The following is a 21,248-nucleotide window of genomic DNA, read 5'->3' as shown; positions in this document are numbered from 1 at the left end:
ATTAATCAAGTTTGTGCTTTAACTGTCCTGTTTTATGCCTGTTTTCTCTTTTTGTGATGAGCCTTTTTCTGAATGAATAATCTCTAACAGAAATGAATTTGGCCATGGACTAAACACTGGAATCAAAAGCTTCTTTTTTGTGTGCCGTCTTCAGCCCTGCATGTTCTCTTAGTAGTGGAGCCCTATTGTGTTCATTATTATATGGATAAATAACATTTATCACAACTGGACCTGTCATAGTTCCATTTACACCTAGCATTACTGCAGATTAACATCCATTTTAGGCATTTTGATACCAAGTGGTGATTCTTAACAGTAGGTATGGATGCACCTAAATGCATTATAAAGACGATCTGATATCCAACAGCTCAGACTGAAGAGGTTGTCTAGTACAGTGGTTCTCAACATGGGGGTCGGGACCCCCTGGGGGTCGCCAGATGCCTTCCAAAAAACAAATCATATTTCAAAATTATTTCAAATTGTAAATATTACCAATTTTTAATAAAATACATGCATAAAATTTTATAAATACAACATAAAAGCATGGTCATTTGGTGAGATCTGTGCTGATTTCAAATTAATGTTTAAAAAAACTTAAAATGTCATCTGCACATGACTGTTCTTGACTGCGCACTGCTACTTTCAAGTATGCCTCAACCACCTTCAGGTGAAGTGGGGGTCCCCGGTCTCTCGTACCTTTATTTTAGGGGACCGGGGCCGAAAAGTTTGAGAACCCCTGGTCTAGTATGCCTTCATCCAGACTGGTTTGGTAATGTAAATGCAACTTGAAATGTAATGCATTCAAGATGTCATTCAACGTAATGTGGTGTGCCTTGCCAGTCACCTAAGGCTTTATGCATGTCTGACTGAAGAGGCGGCGAGTTGGCTTTCAAATCGTTCTTATTCTGTACCTTTTTGGCAACAAAATGGAAGCTAAAAAGGCTCCTATCATTCACATTTAAAAAAAACAGCAAAGAACCGGCGCAGAGCACATAACTTCTCTCTCATCAGCTGTTGACTTATATTGAGCAGTCGTTCTAATGGAACAGTAAGTCGCAAGATTTATTTACTAAATAGTTTGTCAGAAGCTGTGTTTCCATTACAGATTTTCGTAAAATTGAAGTGATATTTCTTAAATTTCATCTAAGTACAATTGCGCTTTGAATTTGTTTCCACTGGAGTGAGTTTTGGGCATGAGCCTTGCAAGACTCTGCTGCAAGGAAGGTGGACGCCAAAAACCTGTTGCTTGTTGGTACGATTATGATTACATCTACAGCGGTTGCCTTGACAATTTTGAACAAAAAACAAAGGCAACGGATGATAATTCAGAGGCAAAGTCTGATTTTGGCTCGTATAGCAAATTCGATATCGATTTCTGTACTAAAGGCATGATCTTTTTTTTTTATGTTTTTCTCATTTTAATCAAGAAAATCAAATACATGAACATGTAAAGTAGGATTTTATTAAATTATTTTGAAAAAAAGACACCTGTATATATGTAAAATGTGTAGAGCATGACATTTCTGCTGCAAAAAATGGTATTAAATTGGTGTTTTGCCACATTTCAGGTTAAAAAAAATATTGCACTGTCTGCGATTTGAAAATTGCTGCAGGCTTTATCGTGATTTAATCTAATTTGCGATTAATTGCCCAGCCCTATTAGAAACATCTTAAAGTTTCCTCATGAGAGCGTGAAAACTTGATATCTGAGAGGTTTTACAAAATTCAGGTGTTTCCATTACCAGTTTTTTATTGCGCTACTCAGATTTTGTGCATTTTTAAGGGTTATGGAAACGCAGCTGCTGTTTTCCTTTGAAAGTAAGTTTTACGGCACAATGAGGAAGAAAAGCTGTAAAAGAGGTGCCTTTTAGTCACCTCTGAAAATGAGAGTTGCAATCTAAAATCTGACCACAGATGTCTCTAATATTCCCAGTTTTACACACTGTACCTTTCATTAACAGTGAAAAAACTACAATGTCACAGAAAATGTTAAGTTTGAAATGACTTCATACATCATTCACCATTTAAACTCGGCAGACATTTTTGAAACATCTTTAATCCTTTCTAGAAATCATTTTGATAATTTTGGGATTATTACTAGTTTAAAATAAATATGATCACATTAAAAATGTCATTGCATCTCTTGAATTGGAATATTGAACACGTGTGGGCTCCAGGCATTGACTTCAGGACTCTGTGTTGTGTGTACTGTATTTGTTTTTTCTGATCCATATGTGGTTGGCTCAGTCGACCATGTTTTCACTCAGTCTTGCTTTTTCTCTGTTAATCTGATTTTGCTGTAACTGAATAGTGCTGAAGCTTTTGTGCTTCATCTCAGAAATATGTTTAGAGCAGAGACAGTTTGACATGTTGACAGGAAGAGATGAAATGAAGAGTTGTAAGTTGTCCTGTTCTCTCTCAGTTGCAGCATGACCATCGGAAAGAGCGGCCTATGGTGCGACGCAAATCTGAGTTGCCTCAGGATATCTACACCACAAAAGCCTTGGAGTCCCACCGCAGAGCTGAAGACATGTTGACCACCCACGATGGACTCTAGTTATCCTGCTACCTGCCGGCTCTTTGGTTCAACTGCCCCCCTTACCCTCAACAGCCATGGACATCCTCTACGCCCAGGAGCCAGAATTTCTGGTTAACCTCACTTGGCTCTCCATCCATCCTCCTTCACATCAGTTTACCCACAATCCTTAGTTCTCCTTCATTCCAAACGCCCTGAATCCCCATCCCTCAGATTTCTGCTTTCTCAGGTTTTTGTTCTTTATTTGGAGATGAGCGGGAGTGTATTTATGTGTCTTTTAGCCCACATTCAGTGTGTCCTTTAGTTTACTCCCCACAACAGTCCCTGGTTTCTTCATCCGCCGCCCTGCACTCACTGTTAGTGTGGAACCAGGGGGTACAGACGTTACAGAGCTTCATTCCTTCTCACAAACGTGTTCACGATGGATGGAAACATAGGAACTGACTGACTCACTGTCTAAGGATCATCTCTTGGTCTCTGCTTGGTTTTCTTTTCTGTCAAAGGGAACAAAACCAGAACCGGTTGGTGAAAAAAGAAAGACAAGACTTTCCCGTCATCTGTTTTCTTTTTGCTAACGGACATCTTGTCAGTGCCAAGACCGTTGTGTTCTTTATGTCTGTCTGTGTCATCTTTTTATGTAATGGGGACGCCTGCCTTTGTTTTCTGCTGGTGTTTAAGGGTTTTTATTTTAGGTTAAAGCACACCAGACCAAACTGAGGCCCGTCCTCGGCCTTGCAATGTCCGGGAAAGATGGCAAGGAAAGGAGACGTTGTCCTGTGGACATCCAACACTTTCCATTTTATTGTTTTGTGCCATATGCCGCTCTTTTTATATGCTTGCTTCCCTATGTTCATTGGCAATATTTGACAAACCAGACCATCGTGATATAACAGTTCAAACAATGGTACTCACTGTGTTTCAGTTCAGTGGATTATGACGAACATGAATGCATGCATTTGCTACCTTGGGTGGAGGAGAAGAATCCGAAGGCCCTTCAGAGGGCGGCTGAGTGGTGGGTTTTATATTTACTGTAAAATGCATAGGAATGATTATCTTTATAAAGGAAGTCTAATCAGAAGTTAGTTCATGTTGAATAGGATAGAAAGGTCTCCCTCTTGTTGATGGTTTTAAGCAGTGATTATGTGTTAAAGAGTCCTAATTAAAAATAGTTAATTTATTATCAAACTCAAGAGCTTGTAACCTCAGTAGTTGTTAAAAGACTGATCAGAATACTCAAAGTACTTCATGAGAGCAGCCAAAAACTCCTTTAAGTTAAAGGTGTGGCATGTTCATGTTGCTACCGTATGGAGCTACTGTTGCGGAACTATTTGCAAATGCAGACAGGGATTTGTAAACAGTTCTGCAATTGCGTGGATGGTTTTTGCAAATGCGTGCACAAATCAATGAATGTGTGCACAGATCTGCACATGTGTAGGTAGTTTTGCAAATGTGTGTTGTGTTGAAATTATTTCAATATAGACAGCAATTCAACCAACGCAGTAATAGGAATTTGGAGAAGTGCAACTAGGTCATCATTTTTTTCCTCTGTCTTCTCCTGTCATGTAGACATGACAGCTTTAATTGGGTCTAAACTGCTGCACGGTTCTGCATTGAATACTGGTCAAGTGGATGCATAAACTAAGAGGCAGGCAACAAAACTCAATTCTCTTACACTTACAGATCTGAGTATTCAGCAGAAGTGTTGCAAATGTGTGTATGGTGGACCATTGAGAGGCAGACTTCAGTTCTAATTGGCTTATGAGTATAAACCAACATAAACTAAGTCCAAAATTTCAAATAGGTCTGCACATTTGCAGGTTTGTGCACGGATCTGTAGACTGTGCATGTATTTGTAAATCTATCTTTGCATTTGCAGATCTATGTAAAAATCTGTGTATGCATTTGCAATAGTTTTGCAACAATAATCGCCCCATACTACCACTCCTAATTTCAGGTGTCTGGTTGTATAAATCCTGAGTGACATTTTAAGGAAAATCTCCTCCAGTCAGTACCATTGTTTCAACTCAGGAGGTCTGCTAGATTCTTCATATTTGACGTGTTGTATTTCTTTGTCTTGTCTCTGGAGGTTCGTAGCGTGGGTGTCAGGTTTTGGGTTTTTGTTTCACGGCCTTTCAGGATGCCCAACGTTGAAACACACTGGTATCAAACGGCCACAAAAATGCCAGATGCTGAAAATAAACAAATAAAAGACATTGTGACTTGGCTTGTTAACTGTATTAATACTGTATTTGCTTGAATGCAAAAAGATGTAAATTAGAACTACCATGTTAAACATGTACCTTTTACCCTGGAGGAATGCCATTCACCAAACTGACTGATTTCTGTCGTCGAGGTTGTTGCATTTATGAAACAGTCCTGCTTGCTGGGAGAGATGTTTTATGGATTTTATGAGTTTGAGTCAAGAGATGTTTGAGGTTTATTTTAGTGCTGAAAAACAAGTCATCTGTGATAAGAAGAGATGATTTAAAACTGATTTGGTGGCTTGTTCTCTTTCTGCAGGATCTTTGCAGATCTTTTAATTTTAACATATTATTTCCAAAACATGATAACTTAAAGTGTCCTTTTGTATGTGACCTGTACTATATGATTCATTTAATATTGTATATATGATTTACCTTGTTTCATGTAGTGTTATATATCTAGATTAATTTTGTACAAATTGTCCTTCTGTACAGAATAAAACATCAATAGCAAGTGAAAGAAGTCAATCTGGCACATACCGTCTTATTTCTCCTGTTTTTGATGTACTTTGAGCAACAAGAGGATTTAGAAAATGTTCTTATTTTTATGATCAAATCTGCAAAGTTTCCTCCCTCCTCTATATAACTGAAAATGTTCATGCCCGTTGTGTGCTCCTATCACTGTCTTTAGTGGTGTACAACTATATAGAATGAATAAAGAGATTATTTGAATATATATTTTCAACCATGCATCCATTTTGGCTTTACTTGACTGGAGGGCTAACTCAACAGACTCAGACACTGTTGCACTAAGATGATTCAATAGTCCATACATGCAGTGTTGATTTTATAACAAAAATATAACAGAAAAATGTTAGTCTACGACCTTTTGTTCTCTAAGACGAGACAATGACCAGACAAAAACAGATCTTTGATCGTAAAAACCCTGATGAAAAGTAAGTTCAGAAAAAACAAGACTAAAATGTTAGGAATGGGCTGATGGACATTCAAACATCTTACTACAACTAATTACACCAAAACACATAGACTTACCTTTGGCTGAAAGAACAGAGCTGCCAGTAGCAGGCAGATGCATAACCTGGAGTCAGGACCCACTACGATCTCATTGTTGACCAATCACGGCCCACGTTTCAGATTTGTGGGGTGAGATTGGTCGTTTCCTAAAAAATAGAGCATAATATAGCCATTTTGCCATATTTTTTTTCCAAGCATACATCCACAACACACTCAAGATGGTTTCACAACACACTTGTGGGTCTCGACCCACCAGTTGAGAACCAATGCACAATTTTCAAATGAACAATTTTTAAAAACGTGGGAGACCACAGACATCAGGACAATTTCAAAAAATTTTCATTGACCAGGGGTCCTCAACCTTTTCAGCCCACGACCCCCAAAATAAAGGTGCGAGAGACCAGGGACCCCCACTGTACCTGAAGATGGTTGAGGCATAGATGAACGCAGCAATGCACGGTCAAGAACAGTCATGTGCAGATGTACGGTTTAGGGTTTTTTAAACAGTACTTTGATTTCAGCAAATTGCCACGTTTTTACAGTACATTTAACTAATTTCATGCATCTATTTTTAATAAAAATGGGCAAAATATACATTTTGAAATAATTTTTAAATATTCTTTGTTTTTTTGGAAGGCATCTGGCAACCCCCCGGGTTGAGAACCACTGCACTCAGCCAGACTGTCAGATCACTGGCGACCACCCTGTCAACGACCTTGCATGATCCTTTGACTTCAGAAAAAAACAAACACGAGTGTCTGTCAATGCCCTCTTTCTACTAAGTACTCAAGAACAGTCTTGAGACCAGTCTCAAGACCATATTTTGAATGTCTTGGTCTTGTCTCAGTCTTCGACTGGCTGGACTCAGGATTTTCCAGCAAGACTGGTCGAGACCAGCACTGATCTGCTATTCTTCAACTTCATTAATGTGATAATAAGGAGAAGTACTTTTTGCAAAAAAAAAAAAAAAAAAAAAGACAAATAGCTACACCTGCAAAAACTCGGACATCAGTCCATCCCATTTCTAGTCAGAAATACCTCTGACCACTTACTTTTGGCCTTATTCACCTAAGAAAATCTGGATAAACATCTCATTTTCAGATATTAAAATCATTCCAGACTTGTCAGTGGCTTCTGAATACATACAAGGATCTTTTTTTTTTTTTTTTTTTTACAAGTTAGTTAAACAAATTTAACATTTGAGATTTTTGCATGTTGTGCTTCGAAAGAGTTGCAGACATCTTGTTTTTATCTGTCAAATGTATTAAAAGAAAAACAAAATTAAAGAGATAATGCCCTTAAACTGTTCAATCTTGCCATGTTTTTTAAAATTGATATTTCTTGTCTTGGTCTTGTCTCGGTCTCGACTCAGTCTTGACCCCAAAATGTCTTGGTCTTGTCATGGTCTCGGTGCACTTTGGTCTCAGGTAAGTCTTGGTCTTTGATAGTGTGGTCTTGAGTACAACACTAACTAACACTGTAAACTTTTCTGTTTATTTTACTTTTTACAAAAGTTTGACTTTACCCGAACAACCTAGTCTGAGATCTATTCTCTTGTTGTGTTGCCAATTAGGAAAGATCATATTATACTGTACAACTCTGCAGTTGTTGCTCAGTAATCAGTACTTAAAGTAAACTTTAGATGAAATATTCTTTACTTTTACCTGAGTAGATTTACAGACCAGTACTTTTACTTGTACTTCAGTAAATTTGAACCAGATACCTGTACTTTAACTTGAGTACAATAGCTGTGCACTTTTTCCACCTCTGCCACGGAGCTATCCAGCTGTTCGACCTTTGACTGCTGTGTTTTTGATGTAAGAACAGAGATTGATTCTGAGCTCAGTTAAGACTATTGAAACCTGATTGTTTGAGTTTGACCACAGAATCTGAGGTTTGGTGAAAACTGAGGTTTGTGTTCAAGTTTGAAAGAAATGTGCCTTTGCAAAAATGTAACAGTAGTTTTGTGAACAGCAAACAGCCAATTTGGCAGTAGCCTGATTTGAACACCAGGGGGAGCCAGATACTCATAAAAGGACTTTTCCTAACAGTATCTCCAAAATGCAGAAGGTGACCATGCAGCAGCACTTGTAGTTTTCATCCTGCAGGTCTTGAACATCTAACCTCTTATTTATCACAACTGTCATGCTAGCGTCAAATTTAAATCCCCAGTTATTATCCCTGCCTCACATACTCTGAAATTTAAGCATGAAACATCAGAATATTGTTGTAATTTGACTTTTTTTAACCAAATATGGGTAAATATCCTAATAAATAGCCAGCAAGAACTACATGCAGTTTATTCTCCTCTTTAAACTTGCTCAGTCTGCACCATTTCATTCATATGTGCTTGTGCATTTTGACACAAAATACTTTCAAATATTTCTGTTTACTTTTACGTATTTTCTTTATTATGCTTTATGGTGTAAATGATCAGAGATAGCCAAAAACTGCATATTTACATTTCTTTGCACAGTGGTGGTGTTTGATTAGGTTTCAAAAATCCCCATTAGAGTATTTCTCAAAATAATTTAATCCTACTTTCTGCAATAACAACAATAATAGTGATCATATTGTATAATAAATTAGGAAATAAATTAGATTATTTGTTGAAATCTAGTTTGAGGGGAAGGAAATACTAAAGAAAACTAAAATAACAAACAAAGGTGGTAAGTAGAACAATATTTAGCTTCTTATGCTCTCATGTGATCATGTACTTCTTATTTCTATCATCTATGAAAATAATCTGAGTTTGGTGGTGGTTCAACTTTTTACTGTTTAATAAAGAAAATAACTGACAAACTGATCATAAACTTCAGCCCTAAATTCAATTCAAGTATTTCCTAACATTTATAAAGTATTTCTATAGACGAAAAAGGTGCATTACACTTTTTAAACATTATCATGCAGTGAATAAGTGCCTTTAAATTTTGGTAATCAAGACATGAGAGCTCCAAATCCTTGATAAAACTCCTTCATTCCCTGACATGAAGCAGCTTACATCTGAGTGGGCGATATTGGCGAACAAAGCTCCTTCGTACGTAGAGCAGGAATTAGGTTTTTCTCTGAAGAGGAGGGAAAAAAGCATCAACTTTTTTTTGTGACAACACGTGCTTGATGGATTACTTCCTGTTTGAGTAATGAGAGTGTTTTTTGTTTTGGACGTTGGCCTGATATTTCTGTAACAGTTGGCTGTTGTAGCTTATCTCCCAGTTTGGAGAGTATTAAATCTGGATGTTACACGAGGTAAAGGTGAAGCAGAGAGTCACAAAGGATTGAAGAGCGGAAGGCCAATTGTAAACAAGTGTTTTCGGAAGTGGATGATTTCAGGGAATTTATCCTTTTGCTGATTCCTGAGACATTTCCGCAAGGTCTGCTGCTTTGTCCTGATCTGACATGGCTGGTAATAATCCTGAAAAATACATTTAGATGGAAGAAAATTTAAAAAAAAACCTTACTTTTATCTTAATTTCATCACAAGATAATTGATGAGGAGTGATGATTAGACTTCATGGTGAGCTAATCTGATATTTTGAGTTGTAGCAAATCACATTTTCACACATGCAGCCCTGAAGTTTCAGGCAATTTGCTTGTTAACACTATACTTAGAAGGAAATTGCTTCATTTATTCAGTCTTTCTTTCCACGCAAATGCATGAAGCACAGCTCCACTCATCTGCATTCAAGATGTCAAGTAAAATCTAATTTTGACCTCAGGACAGTCTCTTGATGGCAAGATGTTACACAGACTACAGATAAAAGCCCTGATGTGATAGTTGGATGGCTAAAAACTCCTTGATCTCATGATCTGAGAGGCTGAGCTTTGCTGTACAGTTATAAATCAGACCTGTTCCCATGTATGTATAAAATCATCAACTAGCCATGCAGTCTCAAACATCTGTGATCCTAAATGGGTCATTCTGAAGAGCTCAGTGACGTCAAGTATGGTACTGTGATGGATGCCGCCTTTGCAAAAAGACAATTCATGAAATCTCATCCCTGCTGGATATTTCCCCGTAAACTGTGAGTGATATCATTAGAAATTGGAAGAGTTTAGGAACAACAGCCATGAAGTAGAGGACCACATTAAATCACAGAGCAGGGCTGAAGAGTTCTGAACTTCCACTGGCATTAATGTAAACACTAAAACTGTGCAGCAGGAGCTTCATGAATATGTTTCCATGGCCGAGCAGCTGCTTGCAAGCCTAACATCACCAAGTCCAATCCCAAGCGTCAGATGGAGTGGTGTAAAGCACACTTTCACTGGACTGTGGAGTGGCAGGAATATGCTTTGTGGAATGACCAATCACACTTCTCTGTTTGGCAGTCAGATCGGTGAGTCTGGGTTTGGAGGATGCTGGGAGAAAGTTACCTGCCTGACTGTGAAGTTTGGTGGAGTGATAATGGTATGAGGCTGTTTTGAAGGCCAATCTTAATGCTTCAGCATACCAAGACATTTTGGGCAACGCTATGCTAAGGCTGTTTTCTATTCCAACATGACTGTGCCCAAGTGCACAAAGAAGGACTATAAAGACGTGGTTGGATGAGTTCAGCAGGGAAGAACTTGACTGGCCCACACAGAGCCCTGATCTCAACTCCATTCAGCACCTTTGGGATGAAATGGAAGGAAGACTGTGAGTCAGGCCTTCTGGTTAAACATCAGTGCCATCTTGAAGAAGCCTTCCAACAATAGTGGAAGCTGCTATAGCTGCAGAAGAGGGGCAGACTCCATATTAGAGTGCATGGATTTGAATACAACTTCATTGCAGTCCCTGTTGGTGTAATAGTCAGGCAGCCAAATACTTCATGCTGCAGCATTTTGAACTGCAATAGTAGAGTCTGGAGGATATCAAAGCATAGATGACTTTTTTTCTCTGTCAAATTTCAAGTTATTATCAAAAACTACAAGCAGGGTAAAGACTGCTACCAAAGTCACTCCCTTGACAAATACACTCCTGATCAAAATTTTTAGACCAGTCGAAAAATTGCAAGAATTTTCCTTTTGCACTGTTGGATCTTAAGAAGGTTCTAAGTAGAGCTTCAAAATGCTAAAATAAATGGGAGTGAGACAAAAAAAGTGTGAGTAAGCAAATTCTTGAAAACAACAATTAAACTGAAATAGGCTGTTCATCAGCGGATCAAAAATTTAAGACCATAGCTAAAAAAAACAAAACAAAACAAAAAACTGAAAACCCCCTAAAAACAGAAATAAAAGTTTCAAAAAAGGACTCAGTAATGAGTAGCTCCACCATTCTTGATTATCACTTCAAAAATTTGTTTGGGCATGCTTGTTGCGAGTGTTTCCAGAAGGCTAGTGGGAACGTTGCTCCAAGTGATAAAGATGGCTTCATGAAGGACATCCACTGTCTGGAACTGATGTCCATTTTTATAAACTTCCCTTGCCATCCATCCCCAAATGTTCTCAATTGGATTTAGATCAGGGGAAGCCAAAAGAGTGACATTATTCTCCTGGAAGAAGTCCTTTGTCATGCGGCCATTGTGAACTGTAGCATTGTCCTGTTAAAAAACCCAGTCACCACACCACCACACAGACGAGGGCCCTCAGTAATGAGGGATGCCCACTGCAACATCTCCACATAGCCAGCCACTGTTTGACACCCCTGCACAACCTGAAGCTCCATTGTTCCACTGAAGGAAAAAGCAGCCCAGATCATGATGGCGCCCCCTCCACTGTGCTTCACAGAAAACATCTCAAGTGGGATCTCCTTGTCATGCCAGTCACATTGGAAGCCATCAGGACTGTCAAGGTTACATTTTTTTCTCATCAGAGAATAAATTGTTCTTCCACCTTTCAATGTCCCATGTTTGGTGCTCCCTTGCAAAGTCCAAATGGGCAATTTTGTGGCATTGAAGGAGACGGAGCCTTTGAAGACGTTTTTTGTTTTTTTTAAGCCCTTCCCTCTCAGATGCTGTCTGATTGTTATTGGGCTGCAGTCGGCACCAGTAATGGCCTTACTTTGGGTCCAAGATCGTCCCACTCGACCACTTGACTTTTTTGTTCCATAATCCTCAGGATCTTTTAAGAAATTTAGAATGACTGTCTTACAGCGTCCACCCTCAGCAGCGATGGCACGTTGCGAGAGGCCTTGCTTATGCAGCTCAACATGTTCAAAGACAGAAAGCTTTGTTGCCTTTGCCATCAGGAGGTCATGACAGCGTGAAGACCTGACAGAAAATGACACTGAATCCACATTTTTGCGTAGATTTTTGCTTTTAAAGGCTGTAGTCCTAAAATTTTGATCAGCTGATGAACATATGAGCTGTGGTTTATTCTGTTTTGCCCAGTAAAAGATAGAAATGCACTCGCCTGCTACAGTGTGTCTGACATAATGTGTTCCAGTTTCAGTTCTATCTGCTAGAATGAGATCTTTTCCCTTTACCCCGACACTGATGACGGCAGATGATTTATCACAGTGGAAGTTGTTCGCACTTAAACAGTTGCCAGACTCTGAGGTCTACCATCATGTCCCGAGTCATGGTGTGTGATGGGTTAGGCAATCACATGCAGCCCCAAAATAGAAGATTTCTTTTTAGAGAGCAGCTGCAGGCCTGACAAAACCTGAGTTTAAACATCTGACTGTGCTTTTTCTTTCTGTTATCATGTGATTTTTCCTGATGAAAACATACATTTTATTGTTAAATGAATGAAAAGATCAAACTCAAATTAGGCTGAAAACCCACACAATATTTAAGCATTTACAAATTCTACATATGAATGAACACAGATGGTAAGACATAAACAACACACTGAAGAGCCTTGTTGATAATGCAGTTAACTAAAACATGTGCTTAATGAAATGTGAGGATTTATATTGATGTGACTGAAGTCAACAATAAGCTAATACAACTCTAGGCTGTGAGTCAGATGTCATGATGCTGCTGCTTAAAGTGGAGCTCTGTAATGTGCTGTGTCCTCAGTAATAATGAAAGATTATCAAAGCAAGTCCTCCCTCTCTGTCTTTCCGCATATTAGCCCTGACCTGAAATGAACCTGCAGCCTGGATGTCACTCTGGTTACTTATTGAAGTGGCGCTTTTTGGGACGTCTCAAACATCCTCAGTGAGACTGCTAATTCAGGCTTTTACATAACAGTTCGTCTGCTAAAAGGAATATAATGACCATGCTGACCGGCTTTTCTACTTTTCAGATTTGTACTGTAGACAAAAGTCCGTCACTGTGACTATTAAGGTGTCCACTTTCCAAAAAAATGCAGTTTTGTGAAGATGAAGTAATGTAGATAAGAGCTAAAGTCAACAACTTTTATTTGCCATTTATGCAGCAGTGGAAGGATTTTTAAGATACTACACTTACATGTGTCGTGCATTTGTTAAATTGACAAACATGAATGGTTATAATATTTTGTTTTTAGTGTACTTCATCATAAATGTTTCAACAAACAAAATGAATAAAGAAAAATAACAAAAATGACATTTGAGAAGCTGTGTTCACACATGCACCCCAGATAATTTCCAGAAAATTTAAGGAGCTCTGCTACTTGAATTTCCAGTGTTGTTTGTCTCACATTTGTCCCTCACAACAGGAAGTCTTCCCTGTCAGACGAGGGATGGGTAGTGGTGGAGAGGAGAATTTACAAAGGTAGCAAAAGTTGGAAAAGTCAGGTTAAAGTGGAGGTGAAAAAAAATGGCCTGTTTGCATTAAAAACGTGCAGCTAAACCCATAAAATCATGACAGTTTTGGTAGTTTATGCATGTGTGGAAGTGTTATAATAGAGTGGGGTGAAACTGTTTAGTTGAGCTAACTCTATAAAACATTCGACTAGAACTACTGCTTGGCAATTACAGAACATATCTCTGTATGATCTACATATGATCTTAATCTCTGATCTATGACTTCTAAAATCTAGTAAGTACATCCTTGAGTCAGAGTGGAAAATGGTGCTAAGTTTGAAAAAGCCTCAAAGGTCCTTTAGATGTCACATTTACAAGCAAGAGATGAACATGAGGCCCAATGACCTTGGCCTGGAACACTGACCTCCAAATTCTATTCAGTGCAATCCTAAATCAGAATGGATATTTGTGGAAAGTTTAAAGAAACTTCCCCAAAGATATTTACAGATATCAAATTTACAAGCAAGAGATGAACATGAGGCCCAGTAACCTTGACTATTGATTTCCAAAGTCTAATCAGTTTAGCGTTGAGTCAGAGCGGACATTTCCTGGAGAAAGTCCTCCAAAGAAGTTGCATTCTCAAGAACGGCCCAAATCAATGTATCTGCGTATGTATGGATAATTTAAAACATTATGTCTCTGCTGGTACTAATGCAAAGGCATCACACAATTTCTGATTTGGCTGGAAATATTTTGATTTAATATTTTGTGTTAAAATTGAAGCTGCATAAATATTGCATTATCTGCAGGAGTTGTGTTAATTTTGTATTATTTTTTCTCCTTTGACAAGCTTAATCAGTAGCATTACTTTTATCTTATCAGATCATAAAATGTTTAAAACCCCCCTGAAAAAACAGCCCTATTTTCAGTTATGCAACACAGCATTAAAAGCAGTAGCACTGGAAAAGTGCATTAATTTGAGGGTCAGTTGGAGTGGAGGTAGAAAGACATATGAAATTAAATGACTTGAAGTCTATCTAAATTAAATGTATATCTATACACCCACCGTTGCTTTGGTGATGCACACTTCCTAAAGATAATCCAAGGTGAAAGTGCAGAACACTTTCCTATCTCTACAACTTCATATCTTTAAGAAATTTCTCAGCACATCAGCTGATTTTGTTGAACTGCAGCAGCAGAGAAATAAAGGCAATACCAAAATTAATTCTCACTGAACCAGGTCAAAGTCTGGCCTGCCCTTTCAAATCCCACATCTCCTGGGCTTGTGTATCGCAGTGCGTTGTTGCCAAGCTGTCCTCACTTGCCCTACCTGACTCACAGGTGGCAAAGAGCCAACACTGACAGACTGCTGGAAGGGAAACCTGCCACCATCTGGAACATCACAGGCTGCCTGTAACAGCAACAGCCAGCTCATAGACTCAATGTTAACCCCCCCCCCATGCTACATATCAATCTATCCAACAGGCTTTTGCTTAAAAACAATCTTTTATAGGCGAATGTTGTAAACCTGACCTGCTGAGCTCCTTTATATTCTTGTTTTTTTTACACCTCAGAGCCTTTGTTATGTTTTATTTTAACTGTTTGACATTTACTGTTTAAGGGTAAAGAGAGGATTGTTCTATTAACAGGAGGAGGTGCAGTATATGTTTAATTCTGCTGGGTTTACTGCCAGACTCGCACAATTTCCAAGAACATAATTAAATAAAAAAAAGCAGTACTCCAAGCAGAATAAAGTTGTCGTGATGTTTGATACCACGTGTTTAAAGAGATCACAATCGCTGTTATGTTATTATTGATATTAGGGATGCACAGATGCATGGGTTTAACATCAGTATCAGCTGATATTGGCCCTGTTTACTGCACAATTATGTGGTTTGAAAAGACATCAGTTACTAGTGTTTATCTGTTTTGCCTAATCAATTTTACACTGGCATCTGGTATCAGCAGCTGCTGAATCAAATAAAAGAGTTTTTACAAGCCAGAAGCATGGACCTGTTGGACAAACTCTAAACGGATTTCAAGGTTTAAAAAAAATGTTGGCATGCTTGGTGTTACGCCATGAGAAATGATGGAAAAACAGTGGTGTCAGCATCGGTATCAGCTAAACTATCATGTTAAACGATGCATTGATATCGGCCCCAATTTTACAGTCTGTGGATCTAATTGATATTGCAAAATACAAACACATGAAAACAAATCTGGATTATATTTTTAACCTAAAAAAGCTAAAATGCTCTAGCCTCCACTAGAAAAAGAGTGAAAGTTCTGTCTAACTTGAACCACATTTTTTGGGGGGAAGTTAGACAATTATTTGTGCAGTTTAGACAGTGCAAAGAAGTTTGTTGTTAATTCAAAACAAACAAAATATCTATGAATAAAATTCAAACTGAGTGATGTTTTGGGCTGAATCATATGGAAGTGAGTTGGCAGGCCCCTTTAAGGTGGCTGAAGATGTCAAAATGACCTCAGCTAAATATGTGGAGTTCCTGCCATGGTATAAAAAGAAGAACTGTGCCTTCTGGAGTAAGCCATTTTCATGCAAAACAACACACCATCCCATGCTGCAGAAAATCCCCTGAGGCCTTAGCTGCAATGGGTATAAAGGGAGAAAAAATCCTGACATGGCCACCATCATCCCCTGACCTCAACCCTTTTGAGTACCTGTGAATCGTCCTTAAAAGGAAGCTCTAAGAGGGTGGACGGAGGACATTTACCTCCAAACAGCAACTCTGGGAGGCAATTCTGGCATCTTTCAAGGAAATACAGGCAGAAACTATACATGCAATGGATGAGAGAGTTGTTAAGATGATGTCAAAGAAGAGCTCCTGGAACTGGATCTGTAAAGATGTTTTTGATTGAAATAGCTTTGATTTGAGAAAAAAGACCTCCTAATGCAAAAAAATTCAAACAGAATTCTGTTTCCAATGCTTTAGAAACTATTGATTGTTTTCAAACTCTGTTTAGCATAATAATTTGGGACACTGCATTTTAAGTTATTTTGCAAAAAAAATGCCATTGCCATCAGTGGCAATTTAGTTTATAATATAATAGTTGAGGAATAAAAATCCTATTGACTGCCAATTATATAGACCAGTGGCTCTCAAATGGTGTGGCAAGGCACACCGCTGCCAAGTCTTGGTGTCCCATAGGAATTTGTACAACCATACATAATCGCTGCAACTATACAATAGCTTACCACTTTGTCAAGAAATTTGCAGTCATTAATATTTTTTTCTTTCTTATCAGTTGTAAAATTTGCACTTATTGCTGTTATTCATATGTGGCTGTTCTGGGAAGGAGGAGCTGGGGTGGAGGAGGGTTGTAAAAAGTGGCTTGGAGAGGGAACAGCAAAGCATAGGCAGGTTTGAGCAGTTTAAATATGCAGCATGAGTGCGATTAGCCAATAGCATGCTTAAAAGCAAATCAGCTGGCCATCAGCTGATGAGGGCTTGCGTGAGATCAGCTGATCTCAATTATAGGCCTGCCTGAAATAATGCTATATGCTTGATTTACTGTAACATCTTTTAAGTAGGCAATTTTGTAAAGATAGGATTTGGTGTGCCTTAAAATTTTGACTTGATCTTTGTTGTGCCTTGGGCACAAAAAGGTTGACAACCACTGATATAGGCTATTAAGGAAAAATAAACAAAACCAGTACATGCATAATAATCTGGAACACAGCATATTTGTTTCTATGGTATCAAACATGTATAAATATTGTCTAATTACTACTAGTATTGTATCAAATATTTACTATTTTGTCACCATGAGCAACCCTGCAGAGGTTAATTCAAATAATTTAGTGATTCAAACTACTTGTGTTTTTTAAAATCATTTTTGTAAATCAAGCCAAATCCAGCCTTTTGTGAACAAAGGATTAACACCCAGGAACTGAAATAAAAAGTTTATTTATTATTTATTTACTCAATGCCATGTTAGCATCTTGAGCCTCCGGCGTTTAGAGCAAACAGTTAACTGTTTAAGGTTGTAATTGGTTTTAAGGTAGAGTTGCATCCACAAGGATTATCAAGGCTTTAATCTTATTGACTAATTAGTAGGCTAGAATAAGGCAGCACTCTCTTAAATTGCACATTATCACCCATTCATGTCATATGGATTGTTTTTATATCATTTTACCTTGATTTTAAATGGTAATGGCAGCTGTTGTTAAAGGCTAAATGTGGATAATCAAATCTAACATATCTAATATTGCCACTGCCAAAAAAGCCCTTTCTCTTCTGCATATTTAAAATCTATATCTATGATTAAAATAACCAATCATCTGCAGGATCTTTAATCTTAATGTCTATGAACCATTGACTAATGCATAAAATGCCAGAAAACTTTACAACTTTTTATTCTTTTTTGAACAAATTCATGTAGGGATGACATATGCTGCTATACAGACATATTCACGTGCTGTATATATCTATTTATAAACTATTTGTGTGATAAGTGAATGAGCTGGTATGTCTCAGTTATCCTGACTGTGCCCAACTGTCATATATTGATTTAAATGACTCATTTAAAGAGGACATGAGTCACTCTGGCAGACCTTGGGAGACCTTTGGATTAATTGGCAGTGACTCCAAATAAAGCCTCACCATTTGGTGCTACGTAGCTATAGAAGGCACACAGGGGCACACAACCTACCAATTAGGATCATGAGGCAGGATGATTCAGGACACTCTAATTTCTAAAAGTGTAATTCCTTTCACTGGCATAGCAATGTGGTTTCTCTTTCCTTCCAGGTTTCAAAACTAATCAGACTTACAGGATTTTGGAATAAGCCTCTCTTTTCTGTTAGTCTCAAACACGTTGGTCAAAATGGTCTCACAAGGATGCACTCATCTTCATGTGAAAATTTTACAAATAGGTTTTTAAGGGGAAAGACTGTAACAATAGAGATCGAGAACATGCACCATCTGTCTCCTGCAAAGTCTCAGACCCACTGCCGAAAATCACTATGATTTCTTTCCTTGCATAAAGGAAATCAAAAAAATAATCCACTCAAAACATGTGCCGCAGCAGTCTGCTCACCTTAGAAGACTTCCTGAGCTGCAGCCAGGCGTTTGAGGTTTCCCGGTTGAAGTCCTGCCTTGATCCTACAGGGGGAGGTGTTACTCTGCAGGGACCTGACTGTGAGCCCGGGATGAAGGGAAGATGAGAGACAGAGGAGAGGGCAGCTGAGGTGAGAGTCGGCGGTGGCAGGCGCAGCCTAAAACCTCACCACAGCCGCAGCGGGGTAATCTAATCAGCTGTTTCAGAGACGCTGTTGGCCTCTGACGAGCTCTGCATCTTTCTCCCTCTCACTTTATGAGGCAGGAGAAGAGTTCATTGCTCATTTCTAAACCATGCACCTCATATTACTATGTAAAATCAGGTATGTTGACATTTGAAAACATCTTATAAAACAGCCTGATTTCCCTGCAGGTAGACTTAGTTTATGGCATTTTGGGAGGTTTTCTATTTTATCTTTGCTTGGTGAAACTGACCTAAAAATGAGGAATTCTACCTTCCTCATGCAACCTAATTTTAATGTTGTTATGCATTCCATTTAAAGCCAATTTATAACAAATGCAAATGTGCAAATGAAAATAACCCTCCAGTCGCATAACAAAACCTTAAAGATTGCAAACATTTATATAATAATGGTTTTTAAGGCAATTTACACCATGTTGCAGGGAACTCTCATACATCACATCTATAAATCGCATTTGGTAGAGGTAAAAGCTACACAGAGCATCAGCTGTGCAGTTGATGCCTTGCTATGGCATTGTAATCTCTCAGAAAAGAAAATGATAAGAGGATACAAACATCATCTAAAAACAAACTTAATCCATTGATAGGAAATCCACTAATGATTTGATAAACGGTGAAGCAATAGAGGAGGTAAGCCAAAGAGCAAAGATCCAGGATAAAGAAGTGGACCAAGCTGGAAAAGGATGCAAATCTGTCCCTTTGACATCAATGCCCAAAGACATATTTAAGGTAACATGGATAAAGTGACCTTGTGGCATTGTTGGTCCACCAGAGGGCAACGAAAAGTTTTTATTTCAACTATTAAATTCTATGCAGCATAAATATTGTTCTATTTAATACAAGGCATTTGTAGAAAATGTCTGTTGCATTTACATTGAAAAAGCTGGCCAGCTCTCCGATGTTACTGATATTATCAGACTTATATTTAGTATTGATTAAGCTGATTTAGGGCTTAAAAAGGCATTGGGCCTCTGGTCAGGAGTTCTTTTGGGTGAGGCTCACAAATGTAGTTCTTCTCCTGAGACGTTTGCAACTGACATGACAGTCAGAGGGAAGTAGGTCCTTTAAACAGCAGACATTTTGACATAGCAAGAAGCATCTAATGATCGCAACAATGGCTAAGAAGTGTCTGAGTCAGCTAAATTTCAGGACAGGGAGAGAGAAATGGTCTAAATAAATAACATCAATCCTAGGAATGCATGATATTTTTAGCATGATAACAGTATAGGCTTGAAAAGTTAATAAGCAGAATCAGCAGATATCACATTTTTCAACAATATTTCCAACCCATATATCAGCTGTAAATATTAGCTGTGTGCAAAGATAAGTTTGTAGAAGTTTAGGTAGAACCAACAGATCAGCCAGAGATTTCAGGGGGATATGAGGCCCTGTCTCCCCTGAGGCTGGTAAAATTAGATGTGAACTAACATCATGATGTAATACTTAGAAAATAGATCATGTAAAGGTGTTTGAGTAAGAAAATCAGTGTTTAGGGTTGTTTTATTTGGATTTAAACAGAAAAAGAATACAAAAATGATGTCAGTTTTGGGCCCAGATGATTCACTTTTTTATATCTCAGCCCTTGGGGGTCTCAAATTTTCTTGGATACAAGGGGGGAAAAAGCTGCTTTTGGGTATAATGTGGAATCATTCTCTTGCTACATGCTAATGACCATCAGAATTTTGCATCAAGATTAACACCAAAAAGTGTTGACATATTTACTTTGTATGAGATGAATTTAGAATATATGGAAGTTTAATTTTCTGGAAAAAAATGAACTTTTTCATGATTCTATTTTTTTTTTATATGAATGATTTTCTTTTTTATGATTGTGGGATGCTGAAATTGTGATTGCAATTGAAACTTCATTAATAGCCACTAAAAGCTATATTCATTATAATAATAATAATGATAATAATAACTTTATTTGTTTAGCACTTTTAGAAACATGGGTTTACAAAGTGCTTTGACAAATGCAAAAGCAAAGCCCAGTATTTGCTTTTATAATGTCCATATCCATTAAAACCCTCATTTCCTTAAGCAAATTGTAATTTCAGGACTCTTAATTTTCAAAAACATTTATCTTCCACAGCATTTTGTCTGGTCAAGTAAAAGGGGATTGCATTAGTGCTCTGCTCCTATGGTGTTCTGTAATGTATCAGGAAAGTGGAAAAAAATACATTTTTAATATCTATTAGAATCGTAGTGAACATATATATATATATAAAGACGTGCTAGCTTATTGTTGGCCTTTGAGCTTTGAGTGCAGGCCTTTATTGGTTTAGTTAACAGCTTCCGTCAAAAAAATGAACATTACACAAACCGTCAAGGCCGCCTTATATAAATATAGGAGCAAACTTTTAGGCAAGCTGTAAGAAACAACCAAAAATATGAAGGTTTATTTAAGGACAACGTTTTAAAAATGTGGGCTGATTTAACTGTCTCTGCTCAGTTGCTCACTCTCTCTGTTGATAGGCAATGCACCGTTATGTCCTTATCAAGCTCACCTGTCGACACAGCGACCGGGCCATTCCAGACGATCTTGTCGGCAGTGTATTCGTGTTTTCCTTGACTTGCTGTCACCGCCCTGTAGCTCCAATAGGTC

At 38.1% G+C, this 21,248-nt stretch overlaps 1 protein-coding gene and 1 long non-coding RNA gene across 4 annotated transcripts in view; one reads left to right on the top strand and one right to left on the bottom strand.

The window, feature by feature from the left end:
* ppp2r5ca (protein phosphatase 2, regulatory subunit B', gamma a) overlaps nt 1-5,265 on the top strand; it is a 33,713-nt gene extending 28,448 nt beyond the window's left edge. For 2 of the 3 annotated variants that reach the window (XM_041812834.1, XM_041812833.1), the window contains one exon: nt 2,423-5,265. In XM_041812834.1, the coding sequence (XP_041668768.1) occupies nt 2,423-2,557 (135 nt within the window). In that variant the 3' untranslated portion in view covers nt 2,558-5,265. The remainder of the gene's footprint in view (nt 1-2,422) is intronic. The other variant, XM_041812835.1, reaches the window with a different exon arrangement.
* A 519-nt stretch (nt 5,266-5,784) lies between these two features.
* LOC121526312 lies at nt 5,785-21,229 on the bottom strand. The gene is made up of 3 exons (XR_005993307.1): nt 21,151-21,229; nt 18,422-18,520; nt 5,785-5,918 (listed from the first exon to the last, which is right to left on the bottom strand). It is a non-coding gene; the product is annotated as an uncharacterized LOC121526312 (long non-coding RNA).
* Between the last annotated feature and the right edge of the window lie 19 nt (nt 21,230-21,248).

This window comes from Cheilinus undulatus, linkage group 18, assembly GCF_018320785.1.
Source record: "Cheilinus undulatus linkage group 18, ASM1832078v1, whole genome shotgun sequence".
NCBI classification, from domain to species: domain Eukaryota; kingdom Metazoa; phylum Chordata; class Actinopteri; order Labriformes; family Labridae; genus Cheilinus; species Cheilinus undulatus.
This window is presented reverse-complemented; position numbering and strand designations above follow the sequence as displayed.